The following is a 23,197-nucleotide window of genomic DNA, read 5'->3' on the forward strand; positions in this document are numbered from 1 at the left end:
GTTCATGAAGAAGAACAAATGAACAAATGAAGAAAAATACCCTAGGCACAGCTGTTGGCACCCTAGGCACAGTGTAGGCACAGCTGTTAGAAAGAAGTACAAGACACTGGTAAGGCAGGCCCCTGACACACATTACACTTCTTAATCATGCCTTAAGTTGTAACCCAGCCACACATTCAATCAGTTATGGTATGATAAAGTGAGAATAAGCCACAAAGTCATTCCATAAAAAAAAATATGTAATAACTTTCTGACTGGTTTCTATCAAGTGATTAATTCAATGTGTGGGCAGGTGCTCCCCAGTGCCAGGGAGCCTTGTTAGTTGATGGGGTTTGCAGTGACAGGGGCTTATCATATGCTGCCATGGCTGGGAGTCCCCTCAGGTGACCTGGGTTCCCAAACACGGGGGCACACCATGTGTCCCCAAGTCTGGGAGCCCACAGTTGATGGGGCTTACAGCTGCAGGAACATATGGTACACCTCCGTGAGCCCTGTCAGCTGGGGAAGAACATAGTGTGCAAGCCCCATCACCTGAGGGCTCCCAGCCTAAGGGACACATGGGTTCCCCTTGTACTTTCAATAAGGCATGATGAGATCTGATGCTGGATCCCACAATCACACCTTCTGCCATGCATGCATGGCATGGCAGGAGAAACATTCGTGTGGATCTGCACACAGTTACCTGCACATCTGGCAGGAGCCTTATAAAAGAACAACTTAAATGTACATGGAAACCCACCACAGTTAACTTGTAGAACTCATTGCCACAGGATTTTGTAGAGGTAGACAGTATAGACAGGTTCAAAAGAGGACTACACTAATGCATGGATAATTGATCCATTAATAGGTATTAAACAGAGCAATGAAAGATATATTCTCTGGCATCTCTAAACCAATGATGGTAGATGTCAGGAGGGTGTGACAGGGCATAGATACCTCTGCATATAAGCTGTTCATATGTTTCCCTCTAAAACATCTGCTCCTGCCACTGTCAGAGATAGGATACTGAACTAGAAAGACTATTGGTCTGACCCAATATGGCATTTCTTATGAACTTATACAGCAGAGTACCTTTAGAAGCTTGTCAAAACTTGTTGCTACATTATAACTTGATTCACCTAATGCTATTGAATCAATTTGAAAAAATATATATTAAGCCATATAAGATATATATATATACACACACACACACACACACACACACACACACACACCATAATTTTATATTCTTTGAGCATGTCACAGTCCTTGCTTCTCCTTATAACACTTTCCTAAGGTGGGACATTGCTATTATATCCTACAGAAGGGGAATTTAGGTGAAAAAGAATTTTTTTCACTCCAGGTAACACAGGGAGTCTGAGACAAACCCGGAAATTCAACCTTCTACTTCCAAGTCGCAGATTACTGTTCTAACAACAGAACAAGCTTTCCCTCAAGTCAGTGTTAGTTGGTTTTATCCTTATATACTTTCATTTTAGGGAATATCTTCACTGCCTTCAAATAAGAAAGAGAGAGAGAGAGAGAGAGAGAGTGTGTGGGGGGGGGAGGGGAGGGTGTTGTTTGCTTGTTTTTTACTATTTGGAAAATTGACAGTTTTCAAGTGTGATGCTTGTTCCTGATTTACCTTATTATAAACTATTACTGCTATCCTACATTATAAAATAGGTTTCTATCCTCCACAGTCCAGATAACTAGATCATCTGACTTTTGCTGAAGAACTGAAGAGCTAAGCTATTTCGCTAATTAATGAAATGATCAATCTGTTCATCAGATAGGCTCAGAGAAATAACTTTCTTGTTAACAGTCCAGTTTTACATACTGCTAGGAACACACACACAAAAATGGCTCAGATAAGAAGTCCCACTGACTTTAAGAAGCAGTCATCCAAAGTTGACCAGACCACAATATTTTCTAGAGTTTTCCTCGTATACATTTCATTGAGTTTGTATACTGACTTGGTGCCTATTATCCTTTCATATTGTTTAGGAAAAATGTATATGGACAATTTTGTTAAACTTTTTTTAACTGTTATATATTTCTTAAGATCCTTTTCTTAGTAACAGTACAATAGTCCACTTCTAATAACATACTATATTTATGTGCAACTATACATTGTCAGGATTCATTTAATATATAGAAAGAACAAGTTTTTATTTTTTAATTTTTAACTAGCCTTAGAGATTGCTGTTGTGGTTGTTTTTAAAGTTGACATGAATTAATAAGTTATAGTTATTTATTGCCTATTATTACCATAACTTGTTATCAACTGTATTCTGTGCACTTATTCTTGATAGTGTAAGGGGTTTATCATCTGTAATGTTCATATTTCAAAAATAGGTCACAGATTTCCATGTTTAATTATGGTGATTACTTTCATACTTGCTATTTTTTTGACATTTTTGGCCTTATTTTCCCTCTGTGACTCATGCTCTTTTATCTTGACTGTAGTTTTGCTTTAATGTAAATATTTTTATTAATATATTATCAATATAACCCAGCAAAAACAATTTACCATTAACTTAATTACGTATTATGTTACAGAAAAACCTATGCAAGCATACAAGTTTTTAGTTTTGTTTCCTTTGTTTTAAAAAGGTCTCTCCCCCCACCCCCCGCCCCAGTTTAGATAAATTTCATATACATGTAACAGATGAAACAAGTAGATTTGTTTTTAAATCTGATAAACCTCCTGCGTATGTTGTTTATGTATTGACCTAAGCATAGAAGTGTGCCTTTATATAGAGTCTTTAAATATAATATTTCAGTCTTTAGTTCAGGTACATCTGTAGATCTATCACTTTTGTACATTTCCGGTCATAATTAAGTTGATCTATATCAACTAAAACAAAGTTATAGTTGGTATAGCTCCAGTTCTATTTTGCAGAACTCATTTTTTCAGTATAGGATAGAGAACAAGTTTGTGTGGAATTTCCCTCTGCCCCCTTTTACAGTGAATCACTACGATATATTTAAGCAAAATAAGATCTGAAATAGTCATTTAAAACTTCACATTATATTATATATAGCAAATGCCATGTCATTCAGCCCTATTCATGTCATTTAGCCATGTCATCCAGCCCTACCTAGGGTGGGAAAAGCTTCTATTGATTCATGCCTGCATAGTCATTTACAGCATGCCACGATAAGTCAATAGTGGCATAAAATGCTACTTTGCATATATGGTACCATTTTATAGCCACTTTGCATTGATATAGTTGAATAAAAAGGTGCAAAGCAACAGACCAGAACTCTTGTAGATGAGGGCTGCACGAGAATTAGAAAGCATTAGTCAATTGTTGGAGGGCTATATTCTTTCATTTGAATGTGGTGATGTTACATTATTATAAAATGAAATTCTCCTTTATATCTTACATATGGAACTTTCATGACTGTACTCACACAGAAAGGTCTGTGTTTGCTTTTTTTAAATTAAAAAAAAAAAGAAGTGTAGGAGGCTACATTTACAGCAAGTGGGATCTCTAGATCACTGTATCCATACTTGTAATATTTAAGGTTTATATGGACTATGCCACACCCTATTTCTTGCTTTTTTTCTTAAATTGTGATCAATTTAAGGGCTCAGTCAAAGGTCCCCAGGCTTCCTGCCACATGAATGTCCCCCTCCCTCATTTTACTGCTTGCCCAGCTCCACTCCTGCTGCAATGACTGTGTATGGTTGTTACCTCCCCCCAGCCCTAGCTGTACCACACACCTGTGTGAGCACTTTCTTCACCCTCACCCTATACCAGCTTGACTCTACTCTACCCCCTGGGGTGGGAGCTGAATGCAGAAGCAGGAGGAGTGAGGGGAAGCAGGGGTAATAGGGGGTGTCTCACTGAAGCAGGAGCCCAGGGGCTACAATTTAGGCCCATACAGATGACTAGTTGGACAGTCCTGATGTCTGTGATACTATAATTCTACCATATTCCCCTGAGATCATTAAAAAAAAATCATGGGCAAACACTAAATTATTCTGTTGACAAACCAGTCTCTTTCTTCTACAAAGCTATATCTTTTTAAGCCAGGACTTCAGTATGTTTTCATGCATTATGGAAAGATTGTGGTGCAATGCATGCATTGTGTAATTTCTTTTTATTTAGCCATTTTTTAACCTAAAGAGTCAAGATTGTTATTGCTGATTGTTAGTTTAAATGGAACTTGAATCATATTCATATGTCTGTTGAAGACTGATTCAAGAATATCAGAAAGTCTGTTCCCAATCCTAGACAATGTTTTCTGGTAACATTAAACATCATAAATATATCAGACTCCCACCATTCAGGCAAGTTTGCTTTTACTGGTATGTTAACTGGGAAGCAGATCAGGATCATAGGAAAGTAAGGATGGACGGGACATCAGATCATCTAGTCAAGACAGGATCATCCTTAACTAAGCCATCCCATTCAAGTGTCTGTCTAATCTGCTCTTAAAAATGTCCAGCAGTAGAGATTCCACACCCTCTCTAGGTAGCTTCTTCCACTGCTTCAGCACCTTCATTATCAAAAACTTCTGCTTAATCTCCTAAATTTCTTCTGCTGCAGCTTGAGGCCCATTGCTCTTAGCCTTGTCCCCGATAGCCACAGGTAAAAAGTTATCTCCATCCCCCTTATAATTACTTTTCAGGTATCTTAAGACTGTTTTCAAATCCCCCCTCAGTGTTCTCTCCTTCAGACTAAACAGTCTTAATTATTTCATCCTTTCCCCATAAGTCATGTTTCTCAGGTCTCTAAGCATTTCTTTTGCTCTGTACTGGACTCTTTCCAATCTGTCTACATTTTTCCTGGAGCATGGGACCTAAAACTGGACACAGTTTTGGTGGGGTCTCTCTGATGCTGATTAGAGTGGAGGAATCATTTTGATTTTCAGGAGATACTCCTGCTAATACAGTCCAGTATGCTGTTGGCTTTTTTTGAATCAACAGCACACTCTTGGCTCATATTCATATTCTGGTCCATTGTATTCTCCAGATCCTTCTCTGCAGTACCTCAGCCTAGCCAATCATTTCCTTGTCTGTATCTGCACATACAGTGATTCCAGCTCAAGTGTTTGTTGAATTTCATCTGATTGATTTCAAACAATTTCCATTTATCCAGGTCATTCTAGATCCTACTTCTGCCCTCCTAAGTGTCTGCAACTCCACCCAACTTGGTGTCACCTGCAAATTTGCTAAGGCTGTAGTAATCTGCATCATGGTTCCTTCCTCCTCTGGGAGGGACAGCACATTCTGCTGTAGCCTAATAACTAGAGCATGGTGTGTGCTCGGTTGCACTGGTGCTATTATGTTGTCCCCATTTCCCTTTCCTCTCTCTGTCCACATTCACCTGTGGGAAGTAGTGGCCACATTGTGGCTGCCTTCAGCTCAGCTCCTCACTGCCAGCCACTGTGTGGGTAGCTAAGGCAGAGAAATGCATGAGGTGAAGTGGGGTCTCTTCCTGCCATAAGTACTGGCTCCAAATAAGTATTTTAAGCAACCTCAGTATTTACATTTTGCCCTATAATAAGCATAAGAAACATATGCTTATTTTAGATAAAATTGACATGGTTTTGTGTAGTCTGTATTCTGTGTAATCATCTCTTTGCCTATAACACACCAGAATTTCTGGAGGCTATTACTTGCCACTTATCCAATTGTAATGCTGGAATTTGCCAGAGTAACTAGCACTCATTGTAAGTCATTGTGAGCCTGATTGATATAATCTAAATGGACAATTTCCTAGGCTAAGTTTCCATTTGGATGTCTAAAAAGCAGAATAAAATCTGTCCCAATATGCTCATTTATATATGATATAGATCTTATAGGATGTTAAAAATATTTTGAAAGCATCTTATTTTCTGTCAAATTGTATGAGTATTATATATATTATAGACCTTCTATTGCATTATCCTTATTAGTGTCATTCTAACAACGTAGTGTCTTGCTATGAAATCAAGGAGAGAAAAGGATGACACTGCAAATAACTGCTAAGCCTATTTTTGCCTTTAGGTCAGTGTTGCAGAGCACAAGCATAACACAACATGTAGCTGCTTCTCTCTATCCCTTACGGAGAGCTCAAGTACCCTGCCAAATTACTCAGGTCGGGCACTGGGGATATATTGCCCTTAGTTGCTTTGGCTTATTAGCATGAAAGTTAATTTGTGCTAATGAGCTTGAGGTAGTGACAGTACAAAATAAACTTGATGTGAAAATTTTGTTTTAGAATATGTTGACCTTTATATCAATGATAATTAAGATAATATTTTTTAAAAGTTCTTCTAATAAGATTTGGAGTGGAATGTGTAATTGGCTAGCCTAGTGCTGCTGTATTGATGCCTTCTAAGTGACAAAGCTTAACTTGGCTAAAATGTCTTTGAGCTGAAAACAAATAGATAACAGCTCAGGATGATTTGTTGACCAAAAAAAAAATTAATAAATACCACTTTGACTATATTTTGAAAGTACACATAGGAGGAAGGAAAGTACACATAGGAGGAAGGAAAATGCAGGCACTAGATTTATAATCTGAGTGTGCAGTACTCATCACAACAAGCAGATATACTGTACTCAAATTCCCTTTTGTAGCCTCAACCCAGTCCAACATCCTTCAGGCCACATGCTTTCCTTATTTTGTCATTGCAGCTAAAATAATCTCTCATATATTGTGGGAAAGCATGCACTCACTTGGAAAGGATGGAATATGTCATATAGTCCCTAATCACCCCACACAGTATCAGTGCCAGTCACTGAGCATTCAGAATTTGTGCATGACTAAATATGAGCTATTAAAATATCCTTAGTATTCAGTTCCTGCCCTATCATGAGTTGTGTGTCCAAATATCATTTGCTCAAGCTTGCAGAACTTTTGACCATAATCCCCAGTTCCCAATCCTTAAAATGGGAATAATAGTACTTCCCCTCTCACCAGTTTACTTCATAAGGATGAAATTATTTTTATGTGGCATTCAGGATAGTGGTGTGCACTGAAGGAATAGCTGTTTTATTAACTGCATTAAAGCCTATTAATATCCCTTCATAATATGACAAGATACTGGACAAATTCTGATCTCAGATATATCACTATAAATTTGGAGTACCTCTAATATTGACTTTCAAGGTGTTTTTCAGGACTTAGAATGGTGTGACTAGCTGTGTGTGGAATATATTTTGCATGTGTGTGTGCATGGGATGCACATTTTAGTGTGTGTGGATATTTAAACCAAGTATGGTTTTACAACTAGCTCGTAGTTCACCAGTTATTTGCTAAAGGGATACATAGGAAAACATTCTCAAAGCTCAGCAACTACGAAAGCAAATTCCTTAAAAAGTCAAAAAGAAATTACTCCTTGTGGATCATATCTCCTAGGGGACTGCATGCCACTTACTCTCTCAGTAGCAAGAAAAGGCCTTAGAAAACTGATTATATACTTGCAAAAATTTCTTAAGGGGCTGAATAATGCCAGCAGCCAAGATACTCTCATTTGAAATTTAACTGCCTTCCTGTTACTTTTAATTCCTCCAAACACTACTTCCTTCCTCTGATCAAAACTATCATTATAAAGAAGTCATATGGTTCTTAAAATATGGTGATTGGATCCTAAAAATGGGAGGGGAAAGGATGGGGGGATATTTGAAATGCTTGTCACTGACACTAATTTGATCATTAGTGATAAAATAATGAATATTTGTCCTCATATCTCAAAGTTTGAAATTCACCCTAGAATGTAAGGTCTTCCACTGTGGAAGACCTTGTCATTGTATTTGTAGATGGGTGAGGAAGAGTAGCCACACATGCAGGATATCCACACAAGCCCAAAACTGAAGAGGCAAGAGCTGAGAAAAATGCTGGGAAAGGACCAGGAGAAGATGCTAGGCGGTACCAGATTTATATTGGTGCAGATACTGTGTCTTGGAATTCATACAAAAGGCCATGGAGAGGAAGCACTGCTATTCTAACCACGCTGCCTGTCTTGATTTGATGGGAAAGTTATAGCTTCATTCTCCTTGCCTTGCACAGAGCACACTGGGCAAAGATTTTGTCATTGTGTTGGAATTAATTTTGTCCAAAATAGCTGGAGAATTTTTCTGCGTAAGTAAATTTTTTTTAGGCCTTTTGAGAATATTCACTATATTGTGCAGCTACAGAACAAACTTGGCAAACATTTAAACTCATGTACACTGCTTTATTGCTATTTCCCGGGTACTCAGACAGTGATTGGATGTTACCTACTCGATTTTTACAATTTTTGTCTTGTGTTAAAGGCCAAAATATGTTAGAGGGTTCCTAAACACAGAGAAAATAGTGTTCCCCTGACAAATATAAATGTTGTTGACTATTTAAGAATATATTTGATAGAATCATAAACTATCACCTTGTGTTTCTTAGGTTACTCGGATACTTTTTTCTCTTATAACTCTTGTAACTTCCATGCCTAATGATGGTGATAATTAGTACTGTAAAATGTTTAGCTATCTTGTTTCCTCTACTTACTCTTTCTTCTTGCATAGGAAGTTTAATGGCTGCCTAGAATGTTCCTTCATTATAGATGAATCGTTCATCTGCTCTGATTACTTCTCCCCAGTCTAGCTATTTAATGTTTAAGTTGTTCAGTCATCATCTTCAGTATTCCTATGCAGACAATGTACAGCTCTCTCTGCTGTTTGGGTTTCAAATATGATGCAGTCATTCTTTAAAATATCAGGGATGAAATTTGCCCAGAGTCAAAATAAACATATTAAGTATTGTTTAGGTGGCACATTTTTGCAGCTTTGGTGTAGTGTTGTAGAATATATCACAGATAACACAGACAACTTTATTATTTGCCTTCAAGAAAGCTACTGCCTGCTGTGTTCTGCTTCTTTCACTTTTTTCATTTCTTTTGTCCTTTTCTACTTTTTGAGTTCTCTGTTTTTCTATGACTCCCTTTATCCTCTCTCTTCTGTTTCAAATGTGTGTTGACACAGTATGCCTCCCCAGAATTAATTGGTTCTATCAAAAAGATATACAACCCTAATAAAAAGGCTTTTCCAAAGCTAACTCTGCCAGGGAAAGAAAAAAAAAAGTTTGGTCATCTTCCACAATACACTTTGAAAACAGACATATTCAAGAGAGAGTTGCTGAGTACATTTTAAGTTGTTAATGAAAATATCTCAGTTGAAGACAGTGCAGTAGAGAGGTCTGCTTCCATTCTTAAATGAAATGGCATTGTTACTGGTGTCATGATACTCCCTGATAGGTAAGTATATACACCAAAAAACTATCAGACTTAGAGTTTAGAGTTCTTACTTAGGAAAGATCAGACATGAATTTGAATAGTAAATTAAACCTCCATATTTCCTGAATAGATTTGGGTTCTTCTATGTTAGATTTAACATCAGAAATAAGGTGGTATTTTAAAATAGTTGACTAGAGGGGCTGTGCTGCATTTTTTTGGAACATAAAGACCATTTGAGCTCCCACATCTTTTCAAATATCATTGATATATCAGAGTTGCAGAAGAATTACTTATAAAGTATTCAAGTTGATAAAACCCATCTTCAATATATATACTTTTGTAATATTTACATTGTAAGATGGTAATTTCTAGGTGTCATTTTGGGTACATTTTTTTTCCTCTAGGAAATGGACTTCATTTAGGTTGTAGTGAATGAAACATGCTAACACACAATATGATGATACTTACTGTTTTTGTAGAGCCATTGTGGAATATTTACAGCTAGAACAGTATCCTGGGTACTAGCCTGAATTTGGGTCCATATGAATGCACCCTTGTATCTATGAAGTGCCTTTTGACTTGAGTTTTAGGATAAAGGTTTGGCTTCAGTTTGCTTTTGGATATGTTGTGGAGAATACACATTTAAGAAAGATCAGTGGTCCTGCCAGTGGAAAAATATAAAGAAATTACAAGCTTTACACAAACAGATTCAACCCATAATAATAAGGGGATCCTCTTAAAAGCGCACTGCTTTTTTATTAATATTAGACAATATAACAGGGATAAGGAAAAATTGGGAATAAAAAAAGTTAAGATCTACAATAGGGAAAATACTGTTGAAAGCTGACTGTTTTTCAACACTGTTGTGCCTCTCTGCTTGGTTATTTGTTTTCCAGGTTTTATAATTGATCAGTAAAGCTCTATACAACCATTTATGGTGAATGGGAACTAAACTCTTTAATCTTTATTTTTGTTTTGTATACATTGGAACAATAAAGAGTTACATCTACAAAACTCATTGATTTCCTGTATTTTACACACAGTCTGATCCAGTGACTTACCCTTTGTGTAAAGAATATTTCTTTTGATGTATCTTTTGCTATGGATACCAATACTACCTCATTAGATAGCAGAAACTCTAACTTGCGTACATCCATGATAAAATTTATCAATTGCAATGAAATCTTTTAGACTGTATTACCTGATACATGTTTTTGTTTGTTTTCTTAACTAGTGAAAAAGGCCATAGATTTTAAATCTAGAGGATTTAAATTGTTTCCAGGGAAAGACAACAGCAACAAGTTTTCTATCTGTGAGTGTACTCCTTTTTGTTACTTTTTCTAGTGCAAGAGTGAAGTTTGTGCTGTCTGTGTTGTTTGTGTTTTTCCACAATTGTTTATGTATTTCTAATAGTTTAAGTGGCTTAAATATCTGCAATCTGCATGGTGAATTTTAAAGTGTGGTTCTACTCAGAAAAGTGGCTTTCTGTAAAAGTTGCATTAAGGGGTTCTGTGTAATTGATGTGCCCATGATTTCAGATCAGATACACTGTTTGCAACTAAAAATAATTTAGACTAACAGCCCTACAAAATTCAAGGGAATGAAGATTATATATGTAAATTTTGTTTCATGTCCTCATTTGTACTAGGTGTTCTGCATGTCAACGTGCACCCTTGATTATGAATGTGCAACCACATTATTTTCTTTAAGCGATATCCTCCATGTGTGCTTCAAAATCTCATTTTACAAACATGTAAAAAACATTACCTGTGGGACATGGTATACTATTTTGGGGCAGCCCATTCCTTGAAGGTGCATATATACTCAACTCCAACTGAAGAAAGTGGGTGTTGAGGCCAAGACCTTGATTATGTCACAAGGAGTCAAATCCAGTTAATTCAATCCTTGCTGTATTGACTCTGAAAGACTAAAAATATTGAAAGGCCCATAGTAGAACTTATCTATTTTTTAACATTATGTAAATATGACTTAAATTTTTTTTTCCAGAACATATCTTCAGAAGGTTTGTTGTGTAAGAAGGTACCATTTTTACAGGGTTACTTTTCAGACTAGAACCACACTTTAAATGTTTCAGTAATTGGTTAAATAAAGTTGAGCTATATACACAGGTGTCCATGTATACTACATTTCATGATTGTTCATGGTGGAATGGGGGAAGATTCATTGATTTTGTGTGCTTCTGTATGCACCATCTGCAGGGTATGTTTGCATCATGTTCCCCTCAGATAGCAGTCTTGGGGGTATTTTCCAAGATTTAGCATGGCAGAGGCTTTCCTGAAGAAAATGCATTTCAATGCAATGTCCCATTGTAGCTTTTTAAATTGTCGACATATAAGTCATGAATTATTAGGTGAAAGCATGACAAAGTAGCAAATCCCCATAGCATTTACAAAGTGAAAACAATAAAGCAAGTCAAGCTTCTCTGCAGCGTGCTATGATAGTTTTACAGTATTGCCATATTTAATATATGTATAAACAGTATCACCTAAAGTTATGGAAACTATTTCTTCTGTAGCTTGAGCATGTAGCTTTTCATTTTTTTTTCTCCCTTTTTTTCCACTTATTTTCAGGGTGATAGTTGGCTGGAGAGCTAGAAGGTTATAAAACATGAAACGTAGGCCTCTGGCACATGTTTATTTAAAGGTACAATGGAACCTAATCCTGATCCCAAAAATCATACCTTTTACCATACCACACATGCACAGTAGGAAGTGTTATCTGGGAACTGGAGATTAGGTACCAGTTGTGCCTTTTTTGCTTGCCTGTGAAGAATGGGCCCAGGATCATGACTCTAAACTACAGGGTTTCAAATTCATGAGCCTGGGCTCCCCTTGCACCAGGAGGTTGACAGCTGAGTGCTGTCAAGTCAGGGTCTGGGGCCAACAATCAGCTGATTGTGAGCTCTAGACAAGGACTGCACCGAGGCCTTGAAACAGTTCTGTACAGTCCAGGCTTGCGGACAACAATTAGCTGATTGTTATCTGTGGAAGGAGTTGACAAGCACTGATTACTGGCCACAGCCCCTGACAGCAGCAGGCCTATTAGAAACATCAGTGTAGCCCCTGGTGAGATTGTCAGCCCTGGCCTGGACCTGCTCTATGTTCAGTTTAAGGTGTAGGACTTTCTTATGCCTGGTTTGCCATCTTATGATGCTTTACGTTGGGAGCACATATGGCACCTTTGCCATTTATGCTGTGATTAACACATTCATTGCAGCATAAATACACTGAGCATAAATATACTCAGTAAACAAAACCAATCCTGTTGGGCAGAGAACAATATGGAAACTTTTATAATGGAGATTAATAATAAAATGGTTGACAAAACAGAATATGATGCTACAAATGCATTTTTTAGATAACAAAAAGCTTCCATTTCTATATCACCCCAACTGATGTATAATCATTATCTTTTAATAACTGATAGTTATTGTAAGACCACCTTTAAGATTTCTAGATACCATTAATCCATCAGTAGCTAGGAGCTTCAGGATATTCTAGTGTATTTAATATAAAATCTTTATAGCAGTAATGTTCTACATATTAAATATTTTGTGGAAGTTCATATAAAATTTAAAGCCTTGGTGGTGGTAATCATCCAGTATTCAAAATAGATAATCCAAATGAGTAGCACCCTTACAAATGGATGATAAAGTTTGATTGCTTTAAACCTGTCAGATCAATCCTGTCAAAGGTAAATATTGTGCCACTAGATTCTAAGGTAAAATTCCTGGGAGACATCAGTGGGAACACTTCACACAGGATGCAATCCTTTAAAATGAAAAACTGTCACTTTACTTCCCTCTGGTTCAACAAAACAGGTTCCTTAAATACCTGTTGTTTGAAATACCATAAATGCATGCCTATCTTAAATAACTGTCATGCATTCTGTATGCCTCAGGAAACCATTATCCTCAGGGAGTGTTTGTGGGTGTTGTGTTTTAACCATTTTAGTTCTGCTGAATATACCAGATATACAGTGTAATTGGTTAACTTCCTTTCATCTATAAATAGTAGTCAATGCTTTTACAGTTGTTTGAAACTAGGAATAATTGTATAACTTTACCTTTTCATCCTGCTAATACTTAAGAAAATAATTATCTTTAAGTACTAGAAGTCATTAGGATCATTCATATAAAAAGCAAAATTAAACACCTGCATAGGTGTTTGCACTTTGAGGCCATAATTACCGTTATGATATTCCAGGGTTTTATAAATAGGCATTGGAAATGGCTTTCAGTGTGGATTCTGGGTTTCCAGTCCTCTCAGACCTAGGATTGCTTCTCCTATGCTGTACCACTGTTTACACTGTAGTTTCCATCAAAACTGGTCATATGGAATTACAGGAAGAGGAGAATCAGTGAAGGAGTTGCTTTTTTATGACGGAAACTATCATGTTTAATGGGTTATAGTGCTTTATACCTATTGTACAAAGGCTTCAAATTTAGCTGCCCATCTGTTTTTGTCAAAGCAGTTAAGCATGTTGAGTAATATCTAGGAGAGAGGTGGAGTTATAAATGTTTTGTGATATGGGACCAAAGTTAGGAGACTCAGCTTAATAAGTCTTACCTTAGAACTGTTTTTGTTCTGAATTCTAAATGTGGTGTGTACATATTATTTTAATTGTGCCATTTTAATTATTTTATTGACATTTTTCATTTGGTATAATCTTTCAGAATTTTCTGAATGAATGTAAAATACAACCATGTATTATAACGTAAAATTCCATTTCACTGTGTGTATTTAAGCATTCAACATTTTAGTGAAGATGACTAAGCAGGAATTTTTTTCAGCTTTTTATTTTCAGTAAAAAAGTTTAGAATCTAATTAATCTACCTTTGTGAAATGAGTGCAGAGTGTGCTTTTTTCATAAATATTCACCCTATTACCAGTTCCAGAATACAAGACTAAAATATTCTGTTTTAAACACTGGAAGACAAAGTACAACAAAATAGAAGTGCTGCAGTTTAAACAGAATTTTAGTCTGTTTTATTCACTTCAGCAGAGCAGAAAAAAAGTCCTTGCAGCTACCTAAATATATAGCGCTGTCCTCAAAACATTGCATAATCCAGTCAAAGTCTGGCACGGCATGCTAATTACTTACTGAAAACTGCTGCCAGTGGTGCTTGCAGACAGCAACATAAAAAACTTCTGGCCACAACTTTAATAAACATTTTAACCACAATAACTTTAAATGACAACTACTCAGCTGTAGATTCAAGCTGTTTCCTTGCCTCACCTACAAACACAATCCCATACAAAGAACCAGGATCACCCATAAGAGTGTCATTGCTTATACACAGTGGTAAAGTCCCAGTCCGTGTACACTGACCCCTTGGTGCTTCCATATTTTTCAAACCCCATCACAGACTTTGGGTCCATATATCAAGATACATGAAGTATTCCAGCAAGGATTATCACCAGAAGTTGTGACTGACAAATTCCTCCAAGTGTTGTATATAACCAGTAATATACCCCTTCTAACAATAGCAATACATTAGTTTCCTGGGGGTGACACCTTAGCACCACACTCACAAAAACGTAACTTTCTCAGAGGCAACCTAGAAGGAAGAAGTGTGGAAAATGTGCCCCTTAGCTGATAAGTTGCTGATGCGAAATTCTTTCCCTACCCAAAAGCCCTGAGCATAACAATGTGACTGAACACATACTTACCACTGCTTGGTGTCAGTGCAAGACCCTTTATGACATAAGTCTTACAGAGCAGAGAAGAGTAAATGTTACGATTAAAGCCATCAACAACTGAGCTGAGAGGCCATTGGGTTGGGAAAGAGCCCCAATCAATGCCTGGAAGGTAAGTGGTATTTTTCTTCCCCTGCTTAATCCAGTCTTTTTTTTTGTAAGGGCTTTTCCTGTCACTATTGAACCTATTTTCCCATTTCTGTGAGTATGAAAACATTAGTTGCAAAACAGGAAGAGTTCAACAAATTCTTGTAGCAAGAATTGGGGCAAGAAAATAATGGGTAGTCGTACTGTGTTCTATGGCCAGGGTTTCAGGCTGTTTCAATCTTACTCTTATAGAGAGATGCACACACTATAGAAATGCAGTTAGAAACAAATATATTTAAAACCATTACAAATACCATGTGAACAAGTAATTTCTGGGCATCCTATTATTATACACAGGCTCTTTTTTGCCAAAGCATTTTATTATGTTATTTTGAAAATTGTCACTCTGCAGAGTCAAAGCCTAGTAGGTTCTTTATCAGAAAGGAGGGCTGGATAAATATATTTTCATCTCGTCATAAGTCTCCTGGCTTCATACCAGCACTTGTTTCTGAAAAGTAAAAGCAGTTAAATCCAAGATTCCACATTATCAAGCAATACCAGACCAGCCTTCTATGATAAAGGGTTTGGGCCCTGATCACCTTCTCTTAATTCAATACATAACAAGAGTTAGGGTTATTACAAACAGAATTAAACTGACTTACAAGTATTTTTGGAACTAAAACTGTGAAAGAGATACTACAGTAGTTTGTTTGTTTTTTTACAGTGGAACAAACTCATACTGATTAAATACTAAATCACTACATTCAGACTAAAGAAAAGGCATGCTAATTTGGGCATCAATACCAGACATTTTATATATGCATAACTCCTATGAAAGCACATTTTGTTTGTATAAAAATACTGTCTCAGTTCAGTTTTTATAGAAAGAGGAAAAAAAATCCAAGCAGAAAAACAGTTAGCTTTAAAGCAGGCTATCAAGCTCCCCAAATTCAAGGCTGTGGAGGCTCAGGTCTTGTCTTGGTTCATCTTAGAAGACATTTCTGAAAGTCAAAATTGGTCCAGATTTAGAACTTGTGCTTGCACCCTCAATTTTGAGATATTTGAATTCTGAACATTGATCCAGGCTCACCTCCAGAGCTTTTATCTTACTTCATAGACTTTCACTTTTGATTAAAACAGCAGGTCAAATCCTAGAGTAGAAGGCATTATTAAGAGTATTAGTAAATTATGATCTGAGAATAACTTCCAACACATTACAGCAAATGAACTCTTTTTTTAACTTTAAGTTGTTCTTTGTAAGGAAACCATGATATCCTTTTTATATTGGTTCAATAATATGACAAACAAAAAAAACCCCGTTATTTGTTACTTTTTGTAGTATCATAAGGTTTTTGGAAATTTGGTGTATAGATATAATAGAAAAGAAAGAAGGAAAGGAAGAAAAGAAAGAAAAAAGTAATGGAACTGGAGATCATGTTCAACGTAAAGTTTATTTGGTGCTTTGGAATGAGCAACTTTGTAAAAGAAATGTAAGATTTTTATTACTGATAACTGCAAATCTGAATCCTAAAAATTGTATTGTTTTGTTCTCTTTTACAGTAAATGAGGGAGGTATTAAACAGGCATCCAATTTGTGTCCAGATCCTGGAGAACCAGAAAATGGAAAACGCATAGGCTCAGATTTTAGGTAAAATATTGACCCTGCCATTGTATTACTTTAACAATGTTTAAAATGTTGAAAATATACTTTTTGTAAAATATAGTCAAACCATCACACCATTCTTTATAAACAATTTCTCAGTGGGGAATTCTATCAGAAATTAGATGGTGCAATATAGGCTACTACGTTTATAATTTAGTACCAAAGACAAGATTCTCTTTGATGTACTTGGAAATGATGTGCATACGTGGGATGCTGTGAGAAATTCAACTGAAGGAGGTTGGATTTTTTTTTTTCAATTCAAGAAGTAGTTATCTTGTGTATAAAAATGGGCACTTTTTAGGGTATGGTGTGGAGAGGATAGGAGGAGAATGAGTTTAGAATGGAGACTGAAGAGGAAAGGAAATAACTTCAGAAACAAAAAGAAATACAGTGTATCATTTACAGAAGAGTACATTATAATTTATTACTGAATATTATATTTTGTACTGATCACTTAACCTAAAGAGCGGAACAGGGATATTTTTCTTTGTTACTTTCTAGGATGGTTTACAGTTCTAGAGAATGAACACAGTATTTTTTTCAGATGCTTTCAGATGCTATAAGTTGTTACAGTAATGTTAGAGTAATATATAGAAATTCTATTTTCTTTTTTAGAGAATCCTAATAACTTTATTCCTATTAAACTCTGTCAAGCGGTGCTATGAAAGGCCATAACGATCAGTGTAAATTACTCTTATCAATGGCCATTGTTACTTATGCTTTTTAAATTACATTCTGGTCTAGTGATCTGCTCCCTTTGGTCTTTCCAGTCCATTGGCCTGGAAATGAAACCAGAAGAGCTTTGAATAGTCTTTTTAAATATATGTTTCATTCTCTCCTCTATTTACCTGAATAACTCCTGTTATAAATAAAACTAGTGATAGACATGCATTGAGCATACACACACAGAGACTTATATTTTAGGGGGCTTTTATTACAATTTTAGAAATGTATTTTAGTAGGTCATATGTATTAATAAAAAATATAGTAATATATATGTTTGATACACGTGCACACATATCTTGGGTGGTATCATCAAAAGATAATGTTTTTTGAAAGACTAGGCATTAACTAGCTTTTGTCTATTCTTTAATTTACTTCATTTTCATACTTAAATATCACTTCAGGAATGGGTAGAACAAAGAGAGAGGGATAAAGCCAAGGAACTAGGAGACAGACACAACATAAACATAGTTTTACTCTATTCCTTTTTTTTACAATACTTTGTTTCACCCCTTAAACCTTACAGCTCTGAATAGTAAAAGGATTGTGAATGGCAGAGTAATGCTATTGAGGAGAAGACCTGTTCTGAAGTTTTATTGTTTAATACCATTAGTGTATGGTTGGCATTTTTACATGATCAGCTGGTAGATTTTTCCCTTCTGAACTGAAGCCTGACACACAGATTTGACACAGAAGGGAGGGAATCAACATTTTAGGGTTTCTTAACAGGTCCTACAATATCAAGCTCATTTTCATTTGTTTGAAATCATTGGCTGTTCTTGAGTGTGCCACTGGTGCCAGGACTACTGCTATTCTTGGAAGGAATGTTTCCTCTTTGTAGATACCTTCAGGATTGGTGCCAGTTTAGAAATATTGAGCTTGTTTAAAGTGGAGCTAACCCTTCATTTCCATATGCTTCAGCTATACTCAGCAGAGACGACCTGAGCAGGGTGCAGAGGCGAGGGCAAATCAGCCTGTGCGGGTCCCCACCCCTGGATGCAAGGAAGCCAGCAGCAGATTTGGCTGTGGCGGGGCAGGGGTGGGGGAAGGAGGGGGAGAGGCAGAGGAAAGGGTGCTGAGCAGCCAGATATGCTGGATTCAGCTGGAAGGGGTGTTGCTGAGCGGCCGACTGGCCGTGAAGCCAGCAGCAGCACAGAGTCACCACAGCTGCTCCGCCCAGCTCCATGGGGCTCCCCAATGTGCAGGGGCACTCCACCCCAATTTGCACCCACCTAGGGATGGCCCTGATACTCAGCTCCATCATTTCCAAGCTCTTTCCTTCCCAAACCCGTTGGTTTCTTCTGGCCCTCTATCTATCATTGGATCATTCTCCTTCCTTCCAAAAACCTGAGAGAATCTCCTAACTGGGTTCTGCTCCTTGTATTTGTTTACTTAGAGTAGAAGCAAAGATAGAGACAGATGTATCACTTAGATTTTTACAGTTTTTGACTTGGGACCTTGAGTTGGTTGTGTGATGGTTAGTCAGTTGGTACAGTGCAAGCACCCCTGCATTCATGTCCCTTCCATCCCTCTGCCTCCCACCAGGGTTAATGAGAGAAAGTGTTCTATTTCTTTCTGTCTGGTGTGGGGTAAATGATGAAAAGCAGATCTTTCCAGCATAAAAAGCAAGGGTTACCCTGGCTCCTTTGTAGCACTATTTCAATGGAGTCGTGGAAAAATTAAGGTTGGAGGGGTCCTTAAGTAGTCATTTAGTCCAACCCCTTGCTCAAAGCAGGATCATCCCCAATAATATTATCTCAGCCAAGGCTTTGTCTACCTGGGTCTTAAAAATCTCCAAGGATGGAGAATCCACAACCTCTCTGAGTAACATTGTTACATTGTTTTCCTACCCTCCTCATGAGAGATTTTTTTCCTAATATCTAATCTAAACTTCCCTTGCTGCAACTTGAGACCATTGCTCCTTGTTCTGTCATCTGCCACCACTGAGAACAGTCCAGCTCCATCCTCTTTCAACCCCTCTTCAGGTATCTGAAAGCTAATATTAAATCCCCCCTCAGTCTTCTCTTCTGCACTCTTAGTAAGTCCAGCTCCCTCAGCCTCTTCCCATAAGGCTGCTCATGACATAAGCCAGAGATGGGAAATTATTTTAGGTGTAGGGCTGCTTATGAGTTTTGGCAAGCTGTCAAGGGCTGCATGGGTAGCCCTGCCACTTGACAGGTGCCCTGCCCTCTGGTTGCCAACTTGTGACCAGAAGTCCTTCCCCCTAACCCCTGACCTTTGCCACCAGAAGTCCCTCCTCTTGCCCCTGAAGATACTCCTTCAGAGGGTTTATAATCTTTGAAACAAAACAATACCAAATTATATTTTAAAACTTGAATATCTACAAATTCATTAATTTGATTTCAAAAAAATATTTGTGTCCTGATTTACATGCATTTACATAGTGTACATGGAATTGATTGCACAAAATAAAGTCTTACTCTTGTATATTGTGAGGGGAGGCATGGTGGTATGGGAGATGGTTTGGGCGTGAAGGTTTCTATGTGGAGTTTCTGGAGGGTGGATAGGATGAGGGTGTGGGTGTGGCATGAGGGAGCATGTCAGGGCATGTGTGGATATGTGGGGTATGGGTGGGTATGGGGATTGTGGGAGGCTGTGTGTTGGGGGAGGGTGGCTGAGATGTGTGAAGGGGTGTGGGTATGTGGGTTTGCATGTATGGCAATACAAGGTGGGGTATGGGTGCATGTGTATGGTGCAGTGTGCATTTGGGACGCACCCTACCAACACACACACACACACACACACACACACACACACACACACACACACACACACACACACTGTCCCTCGCTCATTGCTCTCTGTGTCTCTCTCTGCCGCTTTCCCTCTTTTTCTCCTTCCCTCCCTCATTGCATGGACACACACCCCACCCTCCTGGCTCCGGAGTACCAGAATGGGCCCCATGCTTCCGCGGTCAGGAGATGCAGCTGAGAGCCTCATGGAGCTAGAGCAGTAGGTGGGCAGGAAAGTGGGGAAATGGCAGCTACAGGTGGTGGGGAGTGGCAGCAAGCAGGTATGCAGGAGCGCAGCAACAGCTGTGTGGGAGTAGGGGGCCTGCGCCAGTGTCCCGGGGTCAGTGCTGGTGGGGCCCAGAGTAGGGCAGCAGGAGCGCAGGGTCTGGGCTGGCAGGGGCTTTGGAGCTGGGCTGTCTCCTCCCTCTCCCTGCTGGTGCACCCTGGCCTGGCTCCATAGAACCCCTGCCAGCCCAGGCCTCGTGCTCTTGCTACCCTGCTCTGGGCCCTGCTGGCACTGGCCCTAGGACAACAGTGCAAGCCCTGTGCTCCCACACAGCTGTTGCTGTACTCCTGTGCACCTGTTGACTGCCCCTCTGTCCCATCTACCACTGCTTGCATTGCTTTCCTGCCTGACACTGTGGCGCTCTGGCACTACATGGTTCCTAGCTGCATGGCCAGACTGCAGGACTCAGCAGGAGCTGTCCTGGCCCCGAGGACTGGGGCAATTTCCCATGTCCTCCCCTGCCTCCCCTCACCCCCACTCTTACCTGAATTTCCCTCTGCAGTGGAAGGAAGTGAGAACAGCCCCAGGGTTGCAGGTCAGAAGACTCTGGTAGGCAGAGGCTTCCAGTTGATGGGCAGGGGTGGCTGAGGGTGTAGTGAGGCCAGGTGGGCCTTGCTGCTGGGTTGCTGGGTCCTGCCGGCAGCTTCCCCTGGGTCCTACTGCCCCTGGCTCTTGTCATCTTTGACAGGCAGCCAAAAGCAAATTTATACTAATTTTCTAAACTTTTTAGGGGCCCCATGGGCTGGATAGAATGGCCTGGAGGGCCAGATCTGGCCCATGGGCCATATTTTGCCTGCCCCCGACATAAGCCATGTGCCCACCCCCCTAACCATTTTCATTGTCCTCCACTGGACTCTCTTCAAATAGTCCACATTCTTTTTTAGTGGGGGGCCCAAAACTGTACTCCAGATATGGCCTCACCAGGTTGGAATAGAGATGAATAATAACTTGTCTCGGTCTGCTGGTAGTGCTCCTTGTAATACTGCACAGTATCTTGTTAGCGTTCTTTGCAACAAGGGCAAGATGAAGATGGGGGTAGCACATATTTTCTGATAAGGTAAGCAGTAGGGGCTATTGCTCTAAAGTTCAGGAGCTTCTTGCCCCCAAATTCCTTTTCTCCTCCTTTACTTCTAAGGCAGGTCACAGAATTGCAGTTATTGTAAGGCACTGCGTTGTGAGTCCTTATATGCTATTGCAAGAATGAAGTCCCATTTTCAGCAGCTGTTTCAGTCCTGGCAATAATGACCAAACTCCCAGATAACTGATCATTTAAACATTTGAAATTGGACTTGATATTCTGAGTTTTGTTATAAAATAACAGTTTTTCAATCTTCCCCTCATCCCCGTGTGTCTGAAATTTTTGTCCTAATTATAACATTGTCATGCAAAGGAGCATTCTAAATATTTTAGGGAAGGCATGTATCGGCTTTTACTGACTTTTCATGAAAACTGTTTGGGTCCCCTTTAGATCTTTTTTGCAGTCTCTTGAAGCATGGTAGTCCATTTCTATATTCTTTTATTGTGAGTAATAAGGGTGTGCCCACTAGCTATCAAAACAAGTGGATGCAGAATGGGCAGGAAGGAGACTGATATTTCTGAAGGTGTTTAAGTGATTGAGGTGCCTATGGACAAGATTTAAAAACAAGATCTCCATGTCTGAAACAGGATGTATGTGGAAGTTAGGCTTTCAAGTCCAAATTTACAATCCAAAAAATCCTTAGTGATGTTCTACCAAAGAGAAACCTAACCACTTATTATATAACTGCCCATTTACTTTGAAAGTTTCCTAGGTGCCTTCATTTTTGTTTCTGTACATGCCCAGAACTGGCCTGCCCTCGAAAGCTAGATGTCAAACCCCTGCCTATGTTCTACTGAGATCCAGAAAACAGGTGGTATAGCATGTAAATCCCCTGTGAGTACTGGTGAACTCAGAACATAACAAATATGCACTGCCGGGATTGATATTATTTTTAGTCTCTCAGAAAATTCAGTTGTAGGTGTTCTTTCTTGTTTCTTTCTTTAAAAAAAAATCCAGGAACTGAAAGAGAAGGTGGTGGGGGTATATTATTTTATATTTTGAATAAAAATGTTTTGTATAATTTATACAGTATTGTGTATAAAATGCAAGGTTTTGTATACTAGCCTCATGTTTAGAGCACTAGGAACCATGAGACCTTCTATCCAACCTTTTGGACATGCAGCAAGAAGGAAAGTGAACAAGAAGTATGCCTACATAATCTAAGAGTTAGCACACCTACCCGAGAGGGGAGTTGATAAGCAGATAAAATAAAGCCAGAAATCAAAAGCATGAGAAAAAATTGTTTTTCTGTCTGTGGCTGAAGGTGGTCTGCTGTGGGGAGGTAGATGCAATAGTCACTGTGGCTCTTGCTTTTGAAAACATTTTAAGCTAATTTCTGTAACAGTAAGTAGCTTGTAAGCAAAACAACCTGTTGCGGTGTGGTGTTGACAGTCATTGCAGGCAGACATTATTCTGCTTGTTCCCTGGGATACAGATGTTCATTCAGCTGATGGCAATCTGGTACAATGCCCAGCCTGACACCGATCTTTGTAGGGGTGGTAGGCCTGTGCCACAAAGCTTCTATTAAGCACAGTGGGGAGAAAAAGCAGCAGTCAAGTTCAGCTAAAAATAATATTTTTAAGAAGCTTTCCTAGTGTGACTAGTAACAATATCTGAGATCACTTTGCTTTTCATGAATTCTGTTTTCCCCCAAACTGAGAGATGAAAAAAGTAAACAATAAACACCAGCTGATTGGT

The 23,197-nt window shown here is 38.6% G+C and overlaps 1 protein-coding gene across 1 annotated transcript in view; it reads left to right on the top strand.

Annotated features, from left to right (window-relative positions):
- The window catches only part of CSMD3 (CUB and Sushi multiple domains 3), a 1,325,501-nt gene that overhangs the window by 533,327 nt on the left and 768,977 nt on the right, over positions 1-23,197 (top strand). The window contains exons 8-9 of the mRNA XM_014603846.3: positions 10,424-10,501; positions 16,557-16,644. Of these exons, the coding sequence (XP_014459332.1) occupies positions 10,424-10,501; positions 16,557-16,644 (166 nt within the window). The remainder of the gene's footprint in view (positions 1-10,423; positions 10,502-16,556; positions 16,645-23,197) is intronic.

The sequence above is a fragment of the Alligator mississippiensis genome, chromosome 3, assembly GCF_030867095.1.
Source record: "Alligator mississippiensis isolate rAllMis1 chromosome 3, rAllMis1, whole genome shotgun sequence".
Classification (NCBI taxonomy): domain Eukaryota; kingdom Metazoa; phylum Chordata; order Crocodylia; family Alligatoridae; genus Alligator; species Alligator mississippiensis.